Genomic DNA, 25010 nt, shown 5'->3' with positions numbered 1-25010 from the left:
GTTTATATGTCGAGTGTAGACAGAAAAAAAAGAGTACTGATCAATTTTACCGTTGTGCCTCTGTGCAGGTGATAGCCAGGGTTTGAGGCCTTACATTTTCAGGTTGTCTGTCCTGGTTGTTCATCTGTCTGTAGGTCCAGCTTCTCCTAAAGCACTCTGGGATTGTTATGAACCAGTACCACCTTTAACCATTCTGTCCCTCATTATGTGAAATTCATCCATGAAATGAAACGGACGTATACTGTTCTGTAAATACACCTTTTTTAAAGACTCCTTAGTTTTTATTTCTATAAATTATTTCATGAGTCCCAAGGGAAGCGCACTGTAAGATCATTTAAATCAGTGGTGCCCGGCCTTTTTCCATGGAGACCCCCTTACTTTAACTTGTGCGAAACTTTTACTTGTCATTGTTTGTCATTGTGTGTCTATATTTAACCTTTCTGTTGTGTTTAATCCTGATAATGAGCAGGTGTGTAACCTTAACTCTCCATGTCCATGTTAAGAAAAAGGGGCTTCACGCTGAGGACACACTCAAATATAAAAGACGCACACTCACTGTTAATATTTGTCAATGAAGGTGAGAGCACACCTGTCTGCCTCTGCACTGGGATTTTAATTCTGCATTCAAAAAGGTGAGTCCAAACCAAAAAACTTATTCTTTAAATCATGATATATTCTACTTTTTGGTACAGGTTTGAGAATAACTATATGATGTTACATATACATAGCTATTTTAACTTTTGTCTCAGATGTAGAAAAATATAAAGCTGATGTATCAGGATGTTTCATTTAAAATGTATTTACACTGTCCTTTTAAAATCTGATCTCAAAAAATGATTGAAAATCACAATCTATAAGCCCTGTTTGGGTCATACCCCAGAAACAAAGACTGTTCACTGAAGAACAGTGACTTAAGTTAAGAGAAAAGTGATTGTATGTTTGTATATAAATTTACTGTTATGTTTCTAATGTGAACAAAAGGGAAATTTAATCTTTAAATCTCAGTCTGATACCTATGGGAGCCCACTTCTGCCAAAAAAGGGCAAAAGTGTAAGTAAGAAAATTCTTGAAAGAGAAAAAACAAATTCTTAGTCATAGTTATGAGATAAAAAGTTGAAATTATGAGATAAAAGGTTGCAATTATGAGGAAAAAAATTATTAGATAAAAATATAATTTTGACTTCTTATCTAAAAATTTTGACTTTTTATGTCATGATTTTGACTTTTTATCTCACAATTATGACTTTTTATCAGAATTTTGACTTTTTTTTCTCTTAATTTTAACTTTTTATTCCATGATTATGACTGTATTTTTTTTAATGCTAACTTTCACATTTTTCTTTTTTTTAGTGGCAAAAATGGGCTTCCATATGATATCTTGGTATCAGTTCACAACTTTAAAAACAAACATGAAGATCCTCTCTTATCTACGGATGTTACGTTAGCTTCTATCTGAGCTGCTGGCATTATTCTTGGCACACTACCTGCTATTTCCATGTTGTGTCATGAAAAAACACTTTTTTGATCATTTATATCTTTGCCAACATATTTTCTTCCCCTTGTAACTACTGTACATGTTGTGTGTATTCACAGAGACCAAAATGCAAGATAGTTGTTGATGAAAGTGCTTTTCAGGTTCAAATGTCACCCAAAAAGATGTTGAAAGTTTGGCTTTGTTAAGCCATCTCTTTCTGGTATCTAAATTTAGTGGGGAAGGGCCATGCTTTGTCCCTTTACGGGCCCAAATTGAGCTGAAAAGTAGTCATAGGAAAGTGGGGTATCATCAGCTGAGTCTTGGGTCCAAAATTTGCCCAGTGGTGTTGAAAACTGAGCGGTTTGTCATTTTGGATTCAAATTTAGCCTGTCTTTCATCGTCTTTCTGGGTGCCTGGTTTTTGTCATGGAAACAAAGGCTGTCAAATATTTTTAGTAATCATTTTAGTCGACAAAATTAACACTGCTAAAACTACTTTTTTATGTTGTCTCCAGTGTAAAACAGACACCACAAATTTGTAACCGGTTAATATATTACAACTTCATAAGCATGCTGTTTATACAACATAGAATAATGAATATCCACCATATTCCTGGGGAGTCTACTGTAGCTTCAAATATGGGTGGAACTTCTGGTATGGTAACAATAATAGCAAAAACGATTAAGCATCAGCAGTGGTTCTGTTCTTAAAACACATTTGAGATTTACCACTCTGAAGAGTTGATAGCTTGAGCCATGGATAGTAATGTCAGTACAATTCACAGATTTTAAGAGGGATCAGTCGATGAAATGAGAATTTGAGCAACCCCACTAATAGAGAAATGTTATCTGAATCCAAAGTCCTTCAGTGAAACGGGATGGTCTATTGCTCTACTGGTACGAAGCTAATAAAGTTAGCTAAATATACTAAGGTTATCTGAGGTATTTCTTCACTTTGCCCTATCTAGTAGAGGGTGGAGAAATAATGATATTATTATAATGATATTATCCCATTTGAGGTGTAACAGATGAAATTTACATATTTCAATCCCCAAATTTCTGTAATAATCACGTTTAGCATCTCCTTTTATGCAAAGTCCCATTTAGACAGAAATGATCAGAAGTTGCAGCTACATTTCAAACAAAGTATCATGGGGGCTAGGACTAAGATGTTAAGATGCCCATCCGGTAATACCATGCTGATAAAATACGTCAGTGTAGAATCAAAATGTATATATCATCATTGAAATATCAATCAGTTAGTTTATGACTAAGAGATCTACCTCAGATTTTAAAATTAAACATGAGATCAGAGTACTCTCTTCTCTGTCCCTCAGGTGGTTAAAATGAGCACTGACGGTGAGATGGCGGTCTTTGGGGAGGCTGCTCAGTTCCTCCGTAAATCTGAGCGGGAGCGTACGGAAGCTCAGAGTCGCCCGTTTGACGGCAAGACAGCGTGCTTTGTCAGCGACGAGAAAGAGCTGTACGTGAAGGCTGAGGTCACAGATAGAGAGGGCGGGAAAGTGACGGTGAAGATGCAGGACGACAAGGTGGATGAATTATTCTTAACCTCACTGTTTACAGAACAAGTCCTTAAAATGTTACCATCAGATTTTCTTTTATGTTTGAATGAAAGTGTTTTTTTGTTTGTTTGTTTTGTTTTGTTTTTCAGACCGTGACTGTCAGAGAAGATCAGGTGTTTCCCATGAACCCTCCAAAGTTTGATAAGATCGAGGACATGGTGATGATGACGCACCTACATGAACCTGCTGTCCTGTATAACCTAAAGGAGAGATATGCAGCCTGGATGATTTACGTATGTATTTTAGATATCTTGTTATACATCATTAGATAAAAAAGGGTGAAGATGGGCAATAGAGGGCAACTTTCTTTGAAGTTTCTGTTGTAACAGTAAAGCAGAATAGGCAGAAAACTTCTTTTCAAAACGTTTTTTGAGAGGAAATGTAAATGGTTTGAGTAGGTCAGGGTTGATATTTTGTTCATGTTTTACTGTCTCATCAAAGTTGAATGAACTCTGAGTGTTTTAGAGGCATGTAAAATGTTTGAATCCAAAATTCAGATAATATCATTATTATTTAAAAAATTGAAGACACCGTCAGTTTATTGATGGCACTCTGGATCGTGCTAGGCTAAAGCTATGCTCAGCTTTTTCTTGTATGGGTATAAGCTTGCTTAAGCAAATGCCTTATTAGTTGGGTTTTATTAAAGTTATTGGTATTTACACAAAGACAAGATTACTAATAGTTACAATTACTAATAGTTACTTAAAGTGAAGAGCAGCTAAGCTAAAGCTAGAATTTGCAGACATTGGCAGAAAGGTAAAACTGCACTAAACCACTGGCATGTTGAGAATCTTGAAGCTAAAAGCTAATAATATGGGTCATTATTCAAGTTTATAAGGCAAACTTCTTGTGTTTTAGTCAGTGTAATCAGTGTGATTTACATGTAATGACATATACTTAAGCAGTTAATGACAAATATTGTTCAAGAATAAGCCAACTGCACTGCTAGCTAGCTAGCATAACATCAGATGGTTTCTGTGTTCAGACCTACTCAGGGCTCTTCTGTGTGACTGTGAATCCTTACAAATGGCTGCCAGTCTACAACCCCGAGGTGGTCCGAGCCTACAGAGGGAAGAAGAGGATGGAGGTTCCTCCTCATATCTTCGCTCTGTCTGATAACGCCTACCAGTTCATGCTAACAGGTACATTAGCGCCCAGAATCCATGCTAACTATTAACCTTAGTACTTTTCCTCATCGTGTGTCGTATTTTATGTCTTCAGATCGAGAAAACCAGTCCATCCTCATCACGTAAGTTCAAGTCTTATTTTTACTTTAAGCAGATAAAACTTTAAAATATTAAAGGGATAGTTTGGTATTTTTTAAGTTTGATTGTATGAGGTACCCAGTGATAGTAGCAGCATTAGCATCTAGAGATTAAAAAAACAGGACTGTGCTTGGGGAAGGCTTTATAGTGCCAGAGATGAGTAAGCTGCTTTGCATGATTTAGAAAGTTTCAATTAAAAATGGGCCAAAAAACAGTGCTGGCTCAATTGTATGCTAAATTGAGCATTTTTAAAGCAATAAATTTGACACCCAGAAAGCCTCTGTGTTTGGAACTATTTTACACTGCAAGCTTCTGCTACCAGCTATTTGCTCTTACGCTTCAGTGTATCTGCACTGCTAGCTACAGTTGGCATGATATGTCCTCGTAAAAACATTGTGCCAGCTTTTGAAGTGGAAAACTGAGCTGAAATAAATTGTATTAATGTGTACATATGTTCATATATATTAATATGCTATAATGGTGTTTTTTTTTCTCTGAAGAAGCCTGCCAACACAAACTGCTCAGATAAACTGAGGTGGAAGGGCATGTAACTGGTAGATGAAGCTCACATTGTAAAATGAGGCCAAACACAGAGGCTTTCTGGGTGAAAGATGAACAGCTTCAAAAATGTTGGATGTAGTGTGAAATTGAGCCTGCATTGTTTCTGGGCCTATTTTTACCTAAAACTCTCTAAACTATATGGAGCAGCTGTACCCATCTATGGCACTATGTAGTCAGCTTCCCTAAGCACGTCCTGTTTGAAGGAGCAACGTTCACTTGATGGCACTACTGTCACCAAGTACCCCATTCAATCCAACTTCAAAAATACCAAAGTACCCCTTTAATATATTTGTTATTCCTAAAGTGGAGAATCCGGTGCAGGAAAGACCGTGAACACTAAACGTGTCATTCAGTACTTTGCGACAATCGCAGTTTCTGCTGACAAGAAGAAGGAGGCTAACGGTAAAATTAAGGTGAGGTTTTGAATTAAATTTTTACTTTTAAGAAAGTTTTCAGATGACTTTGAGTATATAAAAGTTGATCATCATTTATTATTATTTTATTAACATGATTTATGTTGGATAAGGGGACTCTGGAAGACCAAATCATCCAGGCTAACCCTTTACTGGAAGCGTTTGGAAATGCAAAAACAATGAGGAATGATAACTCATCTCGATTCGTGAGTCAGACTGAGGATATTAATTGATGATCTTACTGAACACAGATGCTCTGATTAATTTTGAATTAATTATTTATTAAACAGGGAAAATTTATTCGAATCCACTTTGGAACCACGGGTAAACTGGCTTCAGCAGACATAGAAACATGTGAGTTACCCATTTTTCTAAGGTAGAATGACAGAGATAAATGATGTTTATGAGAATTACAGGTGATTTTTGTTGGTTAAAGATCTGCTGGAGAAGTCAAGGGTGACGTTCCAGCTGGCTGCTGAAAGGAGCTATCACATTTTTTATCAGCTCACCTGTAACAAGAAGCCTGAACTGATTGGTAAGTTGATCACTTATTTTTGATTTAAGTTATTATTATCATGTTTTTTTATTTTTTTGTTTGTTTGTTTGTTTGTTTGTTTTTTGATGCAGACATTCATAGACAGATATTTGAGCTTTGGTTTATCTTTTCAGAACTGCTTCTCATCACGACAAACCCGTATGATTTCACCTTCATCAGTCACGGAGAAATCTCTGTGAAGAGCATTGATGATGCCGAGGAGCTGATGGCAACAGACGTGAGTTAAAATACAAAAATAGCCATAAATAGATCATAAATCTAGGTTTCTGTGGAGTTTCCAAGAAGGGATTCCATCTTCAGGATGAAATATCTAACTAGCATCTCAGAATTTCCAACTTCGAAAGATCAAATGAAATGCACCAATAGTTATTCCAGGAGTTTATTCAGGAAACGAATGAGGTTTAATCAAGGTGATTCAAGAAAAACTTAATGGAGTCACAACTAGTCACAATGCATGTGGCTCAGCACTTGCTGGTTGAGTATAGCAGCTCTATTTCTTGACCTCTGACTGATGTTTGTATATTCTTTTTTGTGACACAGGAGGCCTTTGATATTCTGGGCTTCACAAATGAAGAGAAAGTCTCCATTTACAAGCTGACAGGAGCAGTGATGCATTATGGGAACATGAAATTCAAGCAGAAGCAGCGAGAAGAGCAAGCAGAGCCCGATGGCACAGAGGGTAATGATCATCAGAGTTTCTTATAAGAGTCAGAGTCAGTCAGCTGTGTCTGTAAGGAAGTGCTGTGTTACTTTGTTTTCATGTGTATAAGTACTATCCCAGTTCCAAAAAAGTTGGGGCACCATAGAAAGTGTAAATAAAGACAGAATGCAATGATTTGCAAACTCATTAACCCATATTTTATTCACAATAGAAAACAAACAACATATCAGATGTTGAAACTGAGACATTCTACTGTTTCATGAAAAATATTAGCAAATTTTGAATTTGATGGCAGCAACATGTCTCAAAAAATTAGGGACAGAGCAATAAACGATTCAAAAAAGTAAGTGGTACTAATGAAAAACAGCTGGAGGAGTTAATAATCTGGTTAATAAGGTTAATTAGCAACAGGTCCGTAATATGACTGGGTATTTAAGAAGCATTTTTGAGAGGCAGGCTCTCGCAGAAGTAAATATGGGTAGAGATTCATAGGTCTGTGAAAAGCGGAGTCAAAAATTGTGGAACAATTTTAGAAAAGTGTTCCCCAATGTAAAATTGCAAAGACTTTGAATAACCCATCATCTTAAGTATGTAATATCATCAAAAGATTCAGAGAATCTGGAGAAACCCAAGACAAGGTTGAAGTCAATATTGGACACTACTGATTTTGGGCCCGTAGGTGGCACTTCGTTTAAAAAGGCATGATTCTGTACGGAAATCACTGTATGGGCTAAGGAACACTTCCAGAAATCAAAGTCTGTCAACAAAGTTCGCCGTGGCATCCACAAATGCAAGTCAAAGCTGTATCATGCAAAGAAGAAGCCATATGCGAACACAACCCAGAAACGGCCCGAAGCTAATTTAAAATGGACTGAGGTAAAATGGAAAACTGTTCTGTGGTCAGATGAATCAAAATTAGACAGTCTTTTTGGAGCACTGTGTCCTGTGGACTAAAGAGGAGAGCGACCATCCAGCTTGTTATCAGCGCACAGCTCAAAGAGTTGCTGAAGAGTACATGGAAGTTTTAGAGCAACATAATGCTTCCATCAAGACATAGTCTCTTTCAGGGAGGCCTTGAATATTTCAGCAAGACAATGCTGAACCCCATCACAACAGCATGGCTTCACAGTAGAAGAGTCCAGGTATTGAACTGGCCTGAGACAAAATCTGGAAATGAACACTCAGGACAGTTGGGCAGCTGGAATCCTATATCAGAATAGAATGGGACAACATTCCTTTCTCAAAACAATGGCAGCTGGTCTTCTAACTTCCCAGATGTTTACAGACTATATTAAAAGATGAAGGGATGCTACACAGCAATAAAAATAGTCCTGTTCCTACTTATTTTAGATATGTTGCTGCAGTCAAATTCAAAATGAGCTGAAATTTTTAAACAGTCTCAGTTTCAACATCTGATATGTTGTCTATTTTCTATTGTGAATAAAATATGGATTTATGGATTTTGATCAGTGTTTACACAGTACCCCAACTTTTTTGGAACTATGGTTGAATGTAACCAAAGGCATGTGCAAGAAGATGTCGGTGCCACCGTGTGTCCTGTATTTTGAAAGCTTGATTTTTGGGTCAACACCTTGGAATCAAGTGAGAACACTCATTTTACTTATTAACTTTAATACAAGTGTTTTAATAACAGTGCAGTCATCCTCACCTTGGCTTACAGTTAATAAAAGTATGGTGTTAGAAGGGAGTGTTGTAGATTTCTGCTTTAACATTTTAAGTTTAATATTTATTCTCAGAGGCTGATAAGGCTGCATACCTGATGGGTTTGAACTCTGCTGACCTTCTGAAGGGACTCTGTTACCCTCGAGTCAAAGTCGGGAACGAGTACGTCACCAAAGGACAAAACGTGCAGCAGGTAAGACTGCTGAGCTGCTGATAAATAACTGATATAATTTAGGTGATATTTCAGACAAACCAAATCTCCCCGCTTTTTCCTCTTCAGGTCTATAACTCTATCGGTGCTCTGGCGAGATCCGTCTATGAAAAGATGTTTCTGTGGATGGTCGTTCGGATAAATCAGCAGCTGGACACCAAACAGCCACGACAGCATTTCATTGGGGTCCTTGACATTGCAGGATTTGAAATCTTTGATGTGGGTAATCAGTCTGTAGATCTTTTTTCGCTAACAGTATTAGTGTTTAGGTATAACATATAGAATCTATCAATTGTGTTTAGTACAATAGTATGGAGCAGCTCTGCATCAACTTCACCAACGAGAAGCTTCAGCAGTTTTTCAACCACCACATGTTCGTGTTGGAACAAGAAGAGTACAAGAAAGAAGGAATCGACTGGGAGTTCATCGACTTTGGTATGGACTTGGCAGCCTGCATCGAGCTCATTGAGAAGGTGATATTAACTACTCATCATCATTTCAGGTTATTCAGTGTTCATTTGTTAAAATATCATCAATAAACTGCATTTTTTTTACAGCCAATGGGGATCTTTTCCATCTTGGAGGAGGAGTGCATGTTCCCAAAATCTACAGACATGTCCTTTAAGAACAAACTGTACGACCAACACCTGGGGAAGAACAACTGCTTCCTGAAGCCCAAAACAGTGAAAGGAAAGCCCGAGGCTCACTTCACACTGATGCATTATGCGGGAGCCGTTGACTACAACATCAGTGGCTGGCTGGAGAAGAACAAAGACCCTCTGAGCGAGTCTGTGGTTCAACTCTACCAGAAGTCCTCCGTCAAAATACTTTCCATGCTGTACGCCAGTTTCTCCGGGTCTGATGGTACGCTCAGTTATAAACACTTCGAGTTTACTAGTGGCAGCTGGAGCATGATTCTCCATGTCCTAGTTTCTTACAGGTGGACAATGGACAATGCTATTTACAGGCTAGCTAAAAAAACATCCCAAAAGTCTCAGAGATCATCAAGATGTTTTTCTGGGCAAATGCGAGACAAACCACTGCTGACCTGCTCTTTTTGGTCAGCAGTGGTTTTGGCTTTCCCATGGATGCCATTTTTGTCCAGTCTCTTTCTTATTGTTGAATGATAAACACTGACCTTAACTGAGACAAGTGAGGCCTGCAGGTTTTTAGATGTTGTTCTGGGTTGTTTTGTGACCTCCTGGGTGAGTCGTCAATGCACCCTTTGAGTAGTTTTGGTAGGCAGGCAACTCCTGGGAAGGTTCACCACTGTTTGAAGTAATAATGCCTCTCCCCGTGGTATGTTGTAGTCCGAAGAGCCTTAGAAATTGCTTTGTAACCTTTCAGATAGATGTCAATGACTTTGTTTCTCATCTGTTCCTTAATTCCTCGAGATGTGTTGCTTTTTGAGATGTTTTAGCCTAATTTACTTTGTCAGACAGGTTTTATTTAAGGGATTACTGGATTCATCTGGTCTGGTAGTAATCAGGCCAAGTGAAACTGAACTCAGCTTTTCAAAAAATGTGGTTAGTCACAGTTAATTCATGGGGACCATTACTTTTTCTTATAGGGCCAGGTAGGTTTGGATGCCTTTTTTCCTTCATAAATGAACATATACTTTAAAAACTGTATTTTGTATTCACTCTGGTTTATTTTTATAACATTAACAGTTTTTTCTCTGTGATCTGAAACATTAAAGTGTGACAAATCAGAGAGGGGGCACATACTTTTTCACAGCACCCTATTCTGTCATATTAATGCGTCTTTAATGAAGACAGCTGGTGTTTCTGACTTCTGTCATTGTGTTTGATGTGTCCTTCATGCAGAAGCAGCTGCTGGAGGAGCCAAAAAAGGAGCAAAGAAGAAAGGAGCATCTTTTCAAACTGTTTCAGCACTTTTCAGGGTACGATGCTAACTGATGTTAGCTGAAACATTTTCTAGCAAAATAAAAAAAGCATTTGGTTCATGATTTTTTCTACTTAAGAACACAAAATGTCATCACATATCAGAACTAACATATTCTAAACACTTCCATCTAAATGTGTTTCAGTCTGCAGATCTGATGCACCGAATGTCTTTAAATTACTGAAAGAACAACAATCCTTCAACTTTAAATTTTAACCTTTCCAGAGAAAAATCATAGAATTTATTAAAATGTTCCCAGAATAAAAAGGAAAAATTCTTGGCTATTTTCTTTCAGGAGAATCTTGGGAAGCTAATGACAAACCTGAGAACGACTCATCCTCACTTCGTGCGCTGCCTGATACCGAATGAGACCAAAACACCAGGTGGCTTTCAGACTCCTCTTATATGGAAAACACTTTAAAAAGCATGTGTGAAAGTGAATGTTTCTGTTCATCCCAGGTTCCATGGATAACCACCTTGTTATTCATCAACTTCGCTGTAACGGCGTCCTGGAGGGAATCCGAATCTGCAGGAAAGGATTTCCAAGCAGGATCCTCTACGGGGATTTTAAACAGAGGTGGATACAGATGATGATTGCCAGTGTTGAGCCTCCATACTAATTACAATTCAACTAAAAAAGCCTGTGGTTGGCCTCCATGAAAGCAAAGTTCAAATTTAAATAATTCACATTGTTCAGCCTCAAAATAAACAACATTAAAATATAAGTAAGTAAGTAAACTTTATTTGTATAGTGCTTTTCATAGACAGTAGTCACAAAACGCTTCACAGTAGTAGACATTTATAAAACGATCATACAGTCGAATATGAGGTTTATTACAGTTTTCCATATAACAGAGGGGTCTTTCTTGTCATAACATGGCCTCCATTCAAATGCAGATTCAATTACAAAACCCTTTCAATTTGGCCCTCATTAAAAAGGAGGTTTAAATGTAAATAACTCAATATGTTTGGCCTCCATGCTTGCAAAGTTTTATTTTTTATTTTATAGTTCTTTGACCTCCATGAAAATAAAGCTTAAGGAAAGTAGTTCTCTGGTTTAATTAGATATATTTTTCTTGGGAAAGAAGTGGAAATCCTGATTCCCAAGGAGGAGGAGTCGTCTGATCAGAGCCAATTTTGTACAACCTCACTCCTGAATGTGGAGGGGAAGATTTTCTTTAGTACAATGGCATAGTTTATCAGCTTGTTTAGAAATGAATAGACACAACAGTTCAGAAAGCAGGGATCCAAGGTTTTGCAGAGTACATACATAGCATGATTTGGCACTTGATCCTGGTAGTTAAGGTAAAAAATAGGGAATTACACATAATATTTTTAGATCTAGCAAATGTTTTGGGTCAGTATCTCACAGTCTTATCTTGAGAGTGTTGTGTGTGAATGTGTATTGGTACTGAAAATTTCACAACAGGCTGTCAAAGACCAGAGATTGCTTTAACGGAAGGGTGCACTCTTTCCTGCTAGCTTTCACAATGGATGACATGATGCTGGTGACACAACAGTGCCATGTTCAAAAAGACAACTAGAAAAACTAAATAAAAAAATCAAGTGGGCTAGTATGAAGATCAAGCCTTGTAAGTCCAGGAGCCTTTCAGTATCTAGTGGGAAAATAGGACGTTTTTAGTACATAAGGAAGTAATACCGTTGATGAGTGAGAGGCTGATACTGGGCTTGGCAGTAATAAAATAACCCTAAAGGAAACATCTGAGAGCTGACACTTGAGTTTTGTAATTTTTCTCGGTTGTGCACCTTAAGAGGTCCAGAGAGGTTAGGGTGTGCTCCTCGTTCTGCTTTTATACACTTAAATATTTAACATTGTTTGTCCTCCTCCAGGTACAGGATTCTGAATGCCAGCGCTGTTCCTGAGGGCCAGTTTATCGACAACAAAAAAGCTGCAGAGAAGCTGCTGGGCTCTATTGATGTTGATCACACGCAGTACAAGTTTGGACACACAAAGGTCATTTTTTATGAGGAGAACTTTAAATGCTTGTTTATAAAGATGCAGAGACTTGAGTCCCTATGGGTAAATAAACTGACGTCCAAAGATGAATAAAAATGCTGTTCTGACATTGTTATTTGTTATTTGAAGGTGTTCTTTAAAGCTGGACTGCTTGGCGCTCTGGAGGAAATGAGAGATGAGCGGTTGGCTCAGGTCGTGATGTTGACTCAGGCTTTGTGCCGGGCATTCCTCGTCCGGGTGGAGTTCCAGAAGATGATGGCCAGAAAGTAAAAATATTTAATGCACTACAATATCAATATCTAAACATATTTAGCTTCAACTATGCAATTGTACAGTTTAATTGTGCACACATAGTGGTCACAGAAAGACAGTGAAAACAAGCAGAAAGAAACAGAGCAGTCAGATCCCTGGTTTAAGGGGAGATAATGACTTACTGTGCTATTTGATCCCAGGAATAGAAAAGGGAATTAATATTTCATTTTCAACCATTGTCAAACAAACTGAAGACATTTATGGTTGTATATGTAGATGCATATGCAGTACTTCTAGAGATTTATGTTCTAATAAGGTGCAACAAGCTTTATGCTATAAAGGAGGCAGCTGGGGTGGAGAAGGTTAAGCTTTGCCAGCAGCAGTGTGGTGCATCAGTTCAAATGCAATCAGGGATTAGTGAGAAGTATGCCATATTTAAATACACAGCTGTGTTGAGAGAAAGAGCTGTGATTGGCTATGGGAGCTGGGAGGTGATAATCACTGCTGGGCATATGACTAAAGTGTCCTGCTAGGCTTCATGACTTTTATCACCTGAAATTGGTCCATAAGCTTAATTTTAGTAAAAAACTGATCCAAGTTTCCCTCTGACAGGGAGGCGATCTACACCATCCAGTACAACTTCCGCTCCTTCATGAACGTTAAACACTGGCCATGGATGAAACTCTACTTCAAACTCAAACCTCTGCTGAAGAGCGCTGAAGCTGAGAAAGAAATGGCTCAAATGAAGGAAGATTTCGTAAAACTAAAAGAAGATCTGAGCAAGTCTGAAAACAGACGCAGAGAGCTGGAGGAGAAAATGGTCTCCATCGTACAGGAGAAGAATGACCTGCTGCTGCAAGTCCAGGCTGTAAGTTTAGTCTGCTTAGATCAATAGTTAAGACATACTGTATAGTTGACTCTTTTTAACTCGGTCCTTTTAGGAGGCAGACAACCTCCAAGATGCAGAAGAGAGATGTGAAGGACTCATCAAGAGTAAGATCCAGCTGGAGGCCAAGCTGAAGGAGGTGATGGAGCGGCTGGAGGACGAGGAGGAGGTGAACGCCGAGCTGACGGCCAAGAAGAGAAAGCTGGAGGACGAGAGCTCTGAGCTGAAGAGAGACATAGACGACTTAGAGCTCACCTTAGCTAAAGTGGAGAAGGAGAAACACGCTGTGGAGAACAAGGTAAGGGGTCCAAATAGGAGGAGACTAAAGTTGATTTATCAGCATGTTAATGCGTAATTTCTACATGTGCAGGTAAAAAACCTGACTGAAGAGCTCATGAGTCAGGATGAGAACATCGGTAAACTGTCAAAGGAGAAGAAAGCTCTGCAGGAGGCTCATCAGCAGACGTTAGATGATCTGCAGGCCGAGGAGGACAAGCTGAACGCTGTGACTAAAGCCAGGACCAAACTGGAGCAGCAGGTGGATGAGGTAAAACCACTTTAATACAAGTTATCTCAAGAACACGTTTTAAGTAGGCTGTAAAAGCTACAATTTGTTGTTTTTGCACAGAAAATTACAACTCTGTTATCGATACATTAAAGTCTAGTTCTTACATAACCTCAAATTTGTCCATCAGTTTGTCAAAGCTGGGGAAATTCTCAGTTTTCATAGTTGTAATGGAGCATATCTTGTTATGGCTGCCAACATGATAGAGCCTCCATTACAGACACAACACAGAGGGCACTTTTAACAATTTTTCTCCCTCATCATGAGAAATTCATCAATGAAATCAAAACATCAGCTTACTATTTAGTAAATACACTGCTGAACAGAATTTTTGTTGAAGAGAGTCCTTAATTCAAAAGGAGTTATTTGAATACTTTGGGTTTAAATTTTGCTCACTGTTAAATATGTAATTTAATGTTTAAACTTGTTTTTGTGATTTCAGCTGGAAGCATCTCTGGAACAGGAGAAGAAGGTCCGGATGGATCTGGAGCGAGCAAAGAGGAAGCTAGAGGGAGATCTGAAACTGTCTCAGGAGTCCATCATGGATCTGGAGAACGAGAAGCAGCAGCTGGACGAGAAGATGAAGAAGTGAGTCCTTCTAAAAAAATAAATAAATAAAAAAACATCACTCTAATGATGGAGGTCTACATTGTTGCATTTTGCATTATATTTAGTGTTTATATCTTGTGGAAAAATGGCTGAAATCTAAACACTTATGCTGAGTCAGCTATACAATGTTAGTATGAGCTGATGCCTATTAAATTAAAATATACAACATCCACACTTAATTAAGAGGGACTATTTATGAAAGATCCTGTCAAAGAATATTTAAATCTAGACAAATGCTAAAACATAGGTACAAAAATGTATAGAATCAAGCATGTTGATCCAAACTGATGCATTTGTGATTTAAATAAACTTAAGGCTTAATTAGTGTTGGATTTTATATTTTAGGAAAGACTTCGAGTTGTCTCAGCTGCAGTCAAAGGTGGAGGATGAACAAGCGCTCAGTGGTCAGCTGCAGAAGAAAATCAAAGAGCTGCAGGTGAAGATGCAGACTCCACTTTTTAAAGTGATATAAAAAGATGTATTACTTCAGTTCTTTTGTTTGTCCTCAGGCTCGGATCGAGGAGTTGGAGGAGGAAATCGAGGCAGAGCGTTCAGCTCGGGCTAAAGTGGAGAAGCAGCGAAGTGATCTCTCCAGAGAGCTGGAGGAAGTGAGCGAGCGTCTGGAGGAGGCAGGAGGAGCGACCGCCGCTCAGGTCGAGCTCAACAAGAAGAGGGAGGCGGAGTTTTTGAAACTGCGCCGAGAGCTGGAGGAGGGCTCACTTCAACACGAGGCCACGTCTGCCGCGCTTAGAAAGAAGCACGCAGACAGTGCAGCTGAGCTCGGGGAACAGCTGGACAACATCCAAAGAGTGAGACAGAAACTGGAGAAAGAAAAGAGTGAGCTGAGGCTGGAGCTGGACGACTTAGCCAGTAACATGGAGAGCACAGTCAAGGCAAAGGTTAGCCAATAAATACTGACTAAGGCTAACTTTGAGGCTCCTTTAAGGAAATACTGTTTGGTGTTGTTTTTGGCGCCCCCTGTGAACAAAGTAGAACCTCTTTGCTGAGTTTGTCCTGCACACACAAAATCTCATCCTGCACTCTTATGACTGTCAAGTACAAGGCACCTGGGCTATGTAGAGAAATAAAAAGGTACGAATCTTAAAAGAAACTCAAAACAAAGAATTAACAGGAAACAAAACTCAGAAATTCATTTGATTATTACTTAATATTACTTATTTTCAAAAAATATACTAAAAAATCTGAATGTATTTTTTTTTTTAAAACATAATTTTGAAGATTATGAAATGATATTTTTCTGTTTTAAAAAACAGACACAGTATAAAATCAAAAAATTCTGAATAAAAAGAATTTGAGAGCAAATATTTTTTAAAAATGCTTTTGAGATAATCTGAATAAAAATGTAAGAATGTTTTCATTTTAATTTTCTAAAAAATTTCAATTTTTAAGATACTAAAATTGCAAATTTAGAAGAAAAGCATTAAATATTTTATCTTTAAAAATTCAGTTTTCTGGAGAAAAAAAAAAAAAAAACCTAAAATCACAATTTTGCTGGGATAAAAAAAATATTTTCTGAGATTCCAAAATGGCAAAACTCTGTGGAAAAAAGTAATTTAAAGTTCAAAATCTGACTTTTTCCTCTGTGTATCAACATAATAATGTCAGTAATTCTTTTGTATATTAATCTCATTTTATTCCCTTATTTGTTTTTGAATGGCCCTGCTACGCCATTGTAGTCAGATGTATTTCTCATCAAAAATCTATTCTGTGACAAAAAAAAATCAACTCTGCTTTAGGTTTCTGTAAATCCCTTTGCCCCAAACCTCTCCAAAGCAGTGGTTTCAGATACTAAATATATAATTTGGGATAGTTGATACTTTTGTCATTTTAGGGTCATAAAGAGTCAATGGTGATAAGTTTCACAGCTTTCAAATCTTTCCTGTAATACATCTTCTCTTTTTAATTCCAGATTAACTTGGAGAAAATGTGTCGCTCACTGGAGGATCAACTGAGTGAGGTGAAAGCTAAAGAAGAGGAGCATCAGAGGCTCATCAATGATCTGTCCAATCAGAGAGCTCGACTGCAGACTGAAAATGGTGAGAAATATCTGATCATGTTTGAGAAAAGAAACCACTAAGAAAGTGTACTAGTCTTTGGGAAAAGGGGGAAGGTTTATTTTACCCACCTTTTTTAAGTCAAAAACAAAAACAAATTCATGTTATCGGTCAAACTTGACCCAAATAAAAAGTTATAAATGACTTTTTTCTAATTGTTTTACATTTGTCATCCAGCTGAAATGTCTCGTCAGCTTGAGGAAAAAGAATCTTTAATGTCACAGTTAACTCGAGGAAAACAGGCGTTCATTCAGCAGATTGAAGAACTGAAGAGACACCATGAGGAGGAGGTGAAGGTGAGCTCTGATTTAAAATGTCAATTAAGGTTAAGATTCAAGAAAACTGTGAAGAACTAGAGAAGGAATAATGTTTAAAGATAAAACATGCATTAAAGTCGTAAATACCGAAATATTTCTTCTGCTTCTGCCTTCACAGGCAAAGAACGCTCTGGCTCACGCTGTACAATCGTGTCGCCATGACTGCGAGCTGCTCAGAGAGCAGTACGAGGAAGAGCAGGAGGCCAAAGCTGAGCTTCACCGCTGCCTGTCCAAGGCCAACAGCGAAGTGGCTCAGTGGAGGAACAAGTACGAGACAGACGCCATCCAACGCACCGAGGAGCTTGAGGAGGCCAAGTAAGAAAATCATCCTTTCAGATTTTACATGTTTATTTATTGGTTGAACTTCAGACTAATTTCATGATTTCTCCCTGCAGGAAAAAGCTGGCCCTGCGTCTTCAAGAAGCAGAGGAAGCAGTGGAGGCAGTGAACTCTAAATGTTCGTCTCTGGAAAAGACAAAGCAGCGTCTGCAGGGGGAAGTGGACGATCTGATGATGGACGTGGAGAGATCGAACGCTGCTGCAGCTGCTCTGGACAAGAAGCAGAGAAACTTTGACAAGGTTTTTTATTCAAATCACATTAATAACAGAATTCATCAGTCCACTGTTTTTGTTTACTTATATGTTTCTAGGTTGTCTACATTTTCCTCTTAAAGATACCTTACCTGCTTAAGTCAGGTTAAGATGCTAACTGGAGCATTATGGAAGCAATAAATCAAATTTTCAGTAAGTTCTCAACATAAGACTATGTTTTGGTTCCTTAGGTTCTGTCTGAGTGGAAGCAGAAGTACGAGGAGGGTCAGGCAGAGCTAGAGTCGGCTGTAAAAGAAGCTCGAGGTTTGGGAACGGAGAACTTCAAAATGAAGAACAGCTTCGAAGAATGTCTGGAACAACTGGAGACACTCAAACGAGAAAATAAAAACCTGCAGCGTACGTCAGCACTCTCCTTTCCGTCATCTTGAACATAGATATGTTTTAAATTGGGCAAAGAAATATAAAGAGTCTCACTCTCCTCTCAGAGGAGATTCTGGATCTGACCGAGCAGCTGGGAGAAACAGGAAAAACCATCCATGAGCTGGAGAAGTCAAAGAAACAGGCCGAGCAGGAGAAACTGGAGGCTCAGGCAGCTCTGGAGGAAGCTGAGGTGAGAACTAATACTTGTATATTTAAATTAAGGATGTTCCCAGACGCTAAATTCCATTTTTGATTACATGAACATTTAAATTCTGAGCCTGTAGGTAAAGAGTGCTCATTCGGCATTAAGCAGAATTTATCAAACACATCTAAAAGTGTCCTTAAACTTATTGATGGTAAATTATTTTCTCATTGAAACAGTTCATAGCATGCTCTAGTAATACATTTGCCATTAAACTTTATGTCTGGAGGGAACCAAGCACTGCTTAATACCTGCCCATTACCATTCAAAGTGAAGCATGGTGGTGGCAGCATCATGCTGTGGGGGTGGTTTTTAGCAGCAGGAACTGGGGGACTGGTCATGGGTTGAAGCAAAGTACAGGAATATCCTTAGAAGCTGTGTTTCCATTAAAGTTTTTTGCAAAATAAAAGTGATAACTATTTAATTTCAACTAAGTTCAGTTGTGCTTTGTAGGGTGTTTTGGTCATGAGCCTCGTAATTTTTGTAAAATCTCATCTCACGAGACACTGCTGCAAGGAAGCTGGACCTTGTGTGTTGGTATGGTTATGATTACATCTACAGTGATTGCCTTGATAACTTTGAACAAAAGACGAAGGCGACGGATGGTAGTTCAGAGGCAATGTCCGTATGTATGGCAAAAGCCACGTATAAGTGTGTAAGTATGATGTTAAGAAAAGTCTCTGTTTCCTCTTCTGTCCACACGTACCGCACCATGTTGTCTCGGAGTGAGCTGGACATGTGACACAGTACGATACATCCTGTGACACGTACATGCGGAAAAAATCGCTTTTCATTGCACTTTCGCGATATATTTCTATACCGAAGGGTCTGAAAAACCTCCTCATGAGAGCGTAAACACTTTATAGCGATATTTGAGAGTTTTTTCAAAATTCAGGTGTTTCCATTTTTAATTGAGCCATTTAGATTTTGCGCATTTCTAAGGGTAATAGAAACACAGCAAATGAAAACCTGTTCTGCAGCACTCTGGACCTCAGACTGGGCTGACGTGATGATGACCCTAAGCACACAGCCAAGACAACACCGGGGCTGCCTTGGGACAACTCTGAATGTCCTAGAGCAGTGGTTCTCAACTTGTCACTACCCCCTTGTCAGAATTCGCAACCCAATTGTTTTTTTTTTTCGTTTTACATTTGTACATGGTTTTACATTTTCAATTGCTTCAATTGCTTATTTATGAAAAAATGTTGTAGTTTGGACCTTAAACAGAACAAAACACAACTAAATAGAGACAGGACAACTCAAACATGTTGAAAAGGGCATACATACAAAAACCATGCATACATTTCATTTGAACTCCTTTTTCCCTGTGCAGTATGCAATTTTAGTAAATTAGTAAGGAATTTCCTTGTTATCTTGAGAAAATTAATTAAATAAGGGGAAATCTTGAGGGGGAAGGGGAAAATGAGACTGGAGACTGACTTTCCTGTTATCACAGGAAAATTAAGTAAAAGAAAAAGTACAGATATGTGTTTACTTAGGGCTTCCATATATTTTATACTTTTTGCCACTATTTTTTTTCTGGGAACTTGTTCATGACCCCCTGGAAAGAGCTCTGCGACCCACTATTTGGTCCTGACCCACCACTTGAGAACCACTGTCCCAGAGTGGCCCAGCCAGAGCCTTGAATTGATCTCTATCAAACAGAACATCCCTGAATCTTGTTGTGCAAGGCTTGTTGAACTATATTTAAAAAGACTCAAGGCTGTAATTGCTGCCAAAGGTGCTTCAACTAAGTACTGAGTAAAGGGTCTGAATACTGATGTCAATATACCCGTGCTGATCCTATGAGATACCATTTGTCTACTGTGCTGGTTTTCAGCTGGGCAGTAGAGTAAGGAGAGCAGGACAGTGCAGTCCTAGGTCATAGCAAGTGGCTGCATTACAGCTTGGACACAACACATGGGGCTACATGAAAGTAGGAAGTATTGATAATTATTTTAATCATCTAGAAGCTCAAGTCACTCATTGTGCTCATCCCTGATTTTGACATCTCAAGACACAAATTCATTGTCTTCTCTCAGGCCTCCCTGGAGCATGAGGAGTCCAAAATTCTGCGAGTGCAGCTGGAGCTGAACCAGGTGAAGTCTGAGATCGACAAGAAAATTGCAGAGAAAGACGAAGAGATCGAGCAGCTGAAGAGAAACAGTCAGAGGATCATCGACACCATGCAGAGTAACCTGGACTCTGAAGTCCGCAGCAGGAATGACGCTCTGAGGCTGAAGAAGAAAATGGAGGGAGACCTGAACGAGATGGAGATCCAGCTGAGCCACGCCAACAGACAGGCCGCTGAGTCCCAGAAACAGCTGAGGAACATACAGGGACAACTCAAGGTAATGGATAGAAATCATATAGTCATCTAGGTACATTTAAAGTTTTTCTGGAGACAACTTGAGCTATAAACTTTCTTTCATCTGTACAGGAAGTTCAGATTCACCTGGATGACGCCCTGAGGAGCTGTGAGGACATGAAGGAGCAGGTGGCCCTGTCAGAGAGGAGGAGTAACCTCCTGCAGGCAGAGATGGAGGAGGTCCGAGGAGCTCTGGAGCAGACAGAGAGGAGCCGTAAGCTAGCTGAGCAGGAGCTGCTAGACGCCAGTGAGAGGCTGCAGCTGCTGCACTCACAGGTAAATACACACCTGCACTTATTAAATACAACTGGACGAAATCAATTAAATTCATTCTTTATAATTAAACACAGTTAGCATGATGAACAACTGACTTACTCAAATAGACCACGGCTCCAACTATAAATAACTTTAATCCTGAAATTAAACAGCTGGGTTTCATTTGTAGTTAAAGGAAACTAGAGACCAAAACTTTAACATGAGGCGTAATGGGATGTATCTCACTTTTAGAGCTTGCCTCTAGTGGACGCTTTAGGAACTGCATTTTAATTTTTTTTTTTTTTTTTTTTGGCCTTTTTGTGTGTTTTAGTTTGAGAGATTAGCCTTGCAAAGTCATTGGATTTTGGATATAAATGGCTATTATCCTGTTTGATTTTTAATTTAAAGTCTTATTTGGGTATGACCTAGTTCCATTAATAATTCGTGATTCTTATTTTTCTTAACAATGTTTAACAGAACACCAGCCTGCTGAACAGCCGTAAGAAGCTAGAGGCTGATCTGTCAAACATTCAGGGTGAGATGGATGACAGCGTTCAGACAGCGAGGAACGCAGAGGAGAAAGCAAAGAAGGCCATCACTGATGTAAGAGAGAATTTGATCAATAGCCAATATGAATATTAATGATGTATCTTTTGTTTCTATTTACTAATCATGCTTTATGCACTTACAAGATCTAAGACTGAGTGTTTAATTTCAGGCGGCCATGATGGCTGAGGAGCTGAAGAAGGAGCAGGACACGAGCGCTCACCTCGAGAGGATGAAGAAGAACCTGGATGTCACTGTGAAGGACCTGCAGCACCGACTGGACGAGGCTGAAAATCTCGCCCTGAAGGGCGGGAAGAAGCAGCTGCAGAAGCTGGAAGCTCGGGTGACGAGTCTACCTCTAAATCTGCTGTGTTCATTTATCAATTATCTTCTGGGTTTTTGACAAATACTTTAGTGTAGTCATATACAAATATGACTTAATCTGTATATTGAACTTGTTTTATTTGAAAATTCAATTATTGTCCTCAGGTTCGTGAGCTCGAGAACGAGCTGGAAGCTGAACAGAGACACGGATCAGATGCAGTGAAAGGGGTTCGTAAACTGGAACGCAGGATTAAAGAGCTCACTTATCAGGTAAACTCATGGCAAACCTGCACAATTCTCCATATTAAAGTAAAAATATAAAGAGCTTCAGCTTTCAGAGATAGATAAGGAAATATGGAGTTGTTTTACTAACTCTGGTATTAAATCTTTATTTTATGTCCTGTTCAGTCTGATGAAGATAAGAAGAACATGATGAGGCTGCAGGAGCTCGTAGACAAACTGCAGCTGAAGGTCAAAGCCTACAAGAGACAAGCTGAGGAAGCTGTGAGTCCATTTATATCTGTCTGAGTTTAGGTAGCATGCTGGTCCTAGTACAAGACAGGTTTCTCTCTTTGAATTGACTCCTGGAAAACAGAGGTTGTCTTATATTCAGAGTACAGACTTTGAGTTGCCAGTATACAGTCATGTGCATAAGTTTTAGGCATGTAGGGCACTAGGGATTCATCACTGGGCCCTATGTGCCATAGGCTGGAGATGAAGCGGAGGGCAGCCAGAGTCACTGTCATGTTCACACATATGTGTCTCACTTGGCAGCCAAGTTCAAGCTTAACAGTTTTTCTAGGCCTTTTAACCCGTGGTGATAGGACCAGAGACCGCCAATGGGTTTCAGGCCCTTGGGACATTCACAGCACTGCCTGTGGTTTCATGACACCCCTACTACCTTCCTGGACAGTACATTTGGCTTATTCCTTTAGCCTTATTCCACCCTAAAGGTGTGGACTTCATCTTTTCAACAGAATATTCTCCCATGATCCTGGTAATATGCAAAGACATCTAGAGCACTCAGGGTTGTGTCAATCCTCCTTTCCACCAGATGGGGTCCTCAGGTGGCCTTACTCACCATTAAAAGCCTCCATTTTTGGCCCAGACATGTCTAAAAGTTCTGTACAGTACCGCACCTTTGCATAATTAGCTACTTTAAAGGGATGCGTATAGGTACTCATTTATTCAGTCTCTATTTTTTTAATTTTAATGATTTGTTGCAGGAGGAGCAGGCTAACACTCACCTGTCAAAGCTGAGGAAGGTGCAACACGAGTTAGAAGAGGCCGAGGAGCGAGCTGACATCGCAGAGTCTCAGGTCAACAAGATGAAGGTGAAGAACCGCGACCTGAACAAGGTGAGTCAGTCTACTTGTTGACACCGTTTTTTTTCTCTTAAACTCTCACTATTGTAATAATGTTGTTATAAACACATGAATAGTATTGCCACTCTATTGCATCACATTTTACTCCGTAGAAACTCATCATGTCCCTATTTTTATTGCTGCCTTTCTTGGCCAGGACACTCTTTGAAAGAAGATATTTCCTCTCAACACCTGGTTAAAGTACTGGTTGAATAAAATTTAAAAAAATAAAAATTCTTACGCATATAATTGTTTTCATTTTCTGATTTCCAGAATAAAGACAGCGGAGAGTAATCTCTGGAAGCAACGATGATCAAGTCTGCTGTGTGTCTGAGATAGTGTGCAACATACTCTTAACATATTTATCTGTATTTATTCTGAGTCTGTTTCTATTGAAAGCCATTATGTGTGATCTTTTAGTTGTTTATTGCTTTTAAGTAAAAGAATGAAATAAAAGAATGCAAAATTTTCAAAGAAATTAAGATGATCTTGAATTTCCATCTGGATTAATAAAGTATCTATCTATCCATATATCATCACAAAGCCCAGATAAGATGACAGAAATCATTCTGGATGATGAAAATGTGATATTTTGTTTGTAGAGAGGGATTTATCATCAGATATTTCAAACACACAAAATATGAAGAGAAATGTTGTTGGTTTATTTGAATGTAAATACAAACACTAGAGGGAGCCAAATTCTCCACATTGTGGCTTTAAATAAAAAGTGATGACGATAATGTTGTTTTGTTGTGTAGCTGATGTATGTTGCCTTAATTACAATAAAATATGTGTTGAAAAATACTCCTTGTTATGTTTTATTATATAATATGTTTTATTATATATTGATCTATAAGAGGACTATTATCATAATTAATGGAAAAAGTGCACATAAAAAGAAAGGAATGTGACTAAAGAGACCTTTTAGTTTCTAATGTGAAATTTATTTGTTCTAAAACTGAAAACAAGCAAAAGGAAAGCAGCAGAGGAGAAGTGAAAATGTGGTCTGAAAACAGATTTGTGTGGATCAAACAGCAATAAGTAAACATGACAGAGAAACACTGATTTTGAGTGGGATTTATCAATGATTATCATTTATGTTAATAAATCCACATAGTGTTTTAGTGTGAGAACCACTGTGGCTCCTCCTGGTTGTTAAAGGTGAAGAATTATTGAATAAATGATTAAATGAATGAATGGTTTGATTAATACATTTATATGTGACACAGCACACTGATTCAAAAGAAACCCCACCCACTAAAACAATAATTGTATAAGTCTCATTAATAGCATAAAATCCAGTGTATAGGACACACTTTTAAAAACATTTTATTCCTTATCTTAAAAGCTGGCTGTATCCAGTTTAAAATGCTGTTGAGCAACCCTCGTTATTATAGGCTGAAAATTTACCCCAAGTCTTTGTGTATTACTAGACATTCGCAACACAGACCTGGTCAGGTGACTCTTTACTGTTTTTTCCATCCTTAGGCTGTACTTGTGCATTTAAGAAAGTAAACATACACTGTTTGTAATTATACCTTGTGGAGTCCTGGTTTGATTTAAACAGAGACCAGAGGAGGTGGGTCGCTTGTGTGCTGTGGGTTTATATATTTGGCAAAAACCACAGCAGGCTAAAAGGTGAACTACTGTTGTCGCTAGTCGATGTGCAAACTCGCATAGTGGTGCACATAAACTGCACGTTGTGGATTTTGCTGAACTCAGTGGAAGTTCTCAACAAGAAGGCAGCTTATAGCTCTTTTTTCTCCACTGGGAAACTCCTAAGAAAAATCCTGCTTATAAACCAGCACCACATTCACCAGATTTCATGTTAAAATTATGATTTGTTTAAAGGCAGCATTTGATGACAGGATTTAAATGTCATTAAATCTATATTCATGTTTTAGCTGGGGTAAATCACACTATTGTTAGTACGTAACATGCTTCACTGATATGAGACGTGATAGTGTCAATATATGAAAGCATGTT

At 38.6% G+C, this 25010-nt stretch overlaps 1 protein-coding gene across 1 annotated transcript; it reads left to right on the top strand.

Moving 5' to 3' along the window:
- The first annotated feature begins 2819 nt into the window (after positions 1-2819).
- Positions 2820-23766, top strand: LOC121529262 (myosin-1B-like). The gene is made up of 39 exons (XM_041817053.1): positions 2820-3023; positions 3146-3289; positions 4042-4198; positions 4278-4305; positions 5187-5295; positions 5409-5501; positions 5586-5649; positions 5732-5830; positions 5965-6068; positions 6392-6530; positions 8270-8388; positions 8476-8625; positions 8709-8879; positions 8964-9270; positions 10233-10309; positions 10607-10694; positions 10771-10888; positions 12163-12286; positions 12419-12555; positions 13154-13409; positions 13483-13725; positions 13798-13974; positions 14435-14580; positions 14947-15037; positions 15111-15500; positions 16532-16658; positions 16854-16972; positions 17112-17308; positions 17389-17572; positions 17776-17941; positions 18031-18155; positions 20210-20518; positions 20608-20811; positions 21268-21393; positions 21509-21679; positions 21826-21930; positions 22069-22164; positions 22887-23018; positions 23298-23766. Exons 1-39 carry the CDS (start codon positions 2820-2822, stop codon positions 23316-23318), a joined length of 5817 nt encoding a protein of 1938 aa, XP_041672987.1. The 3' UTR covers positions 23319-23766.
- The last annotated feature ends 1244 nt before the right edge of the window (positions 23767-25010 follow it).

The sequence above is a fragment of the Cheilinus undulatus genome, linkage group 21 (assembly GCF_018320785.1).
Source record: "Cheilinus undulatus linkage group 21, ASM1832078v1, whole genome shotgun sequence".
NCBI classification, from domain to species: domain Eukaryota; kingdom Metazoa; phylum Chordata; class Actinopteri; order Labriformes; family Labridae; genus Cheilinus; species Cheilinus undulatus.
The sequence above is the reverse complement of the archived record's forward strand: the minus strand, read 5'-3'. Positions and strand labels throughout refer to the sequence as shown.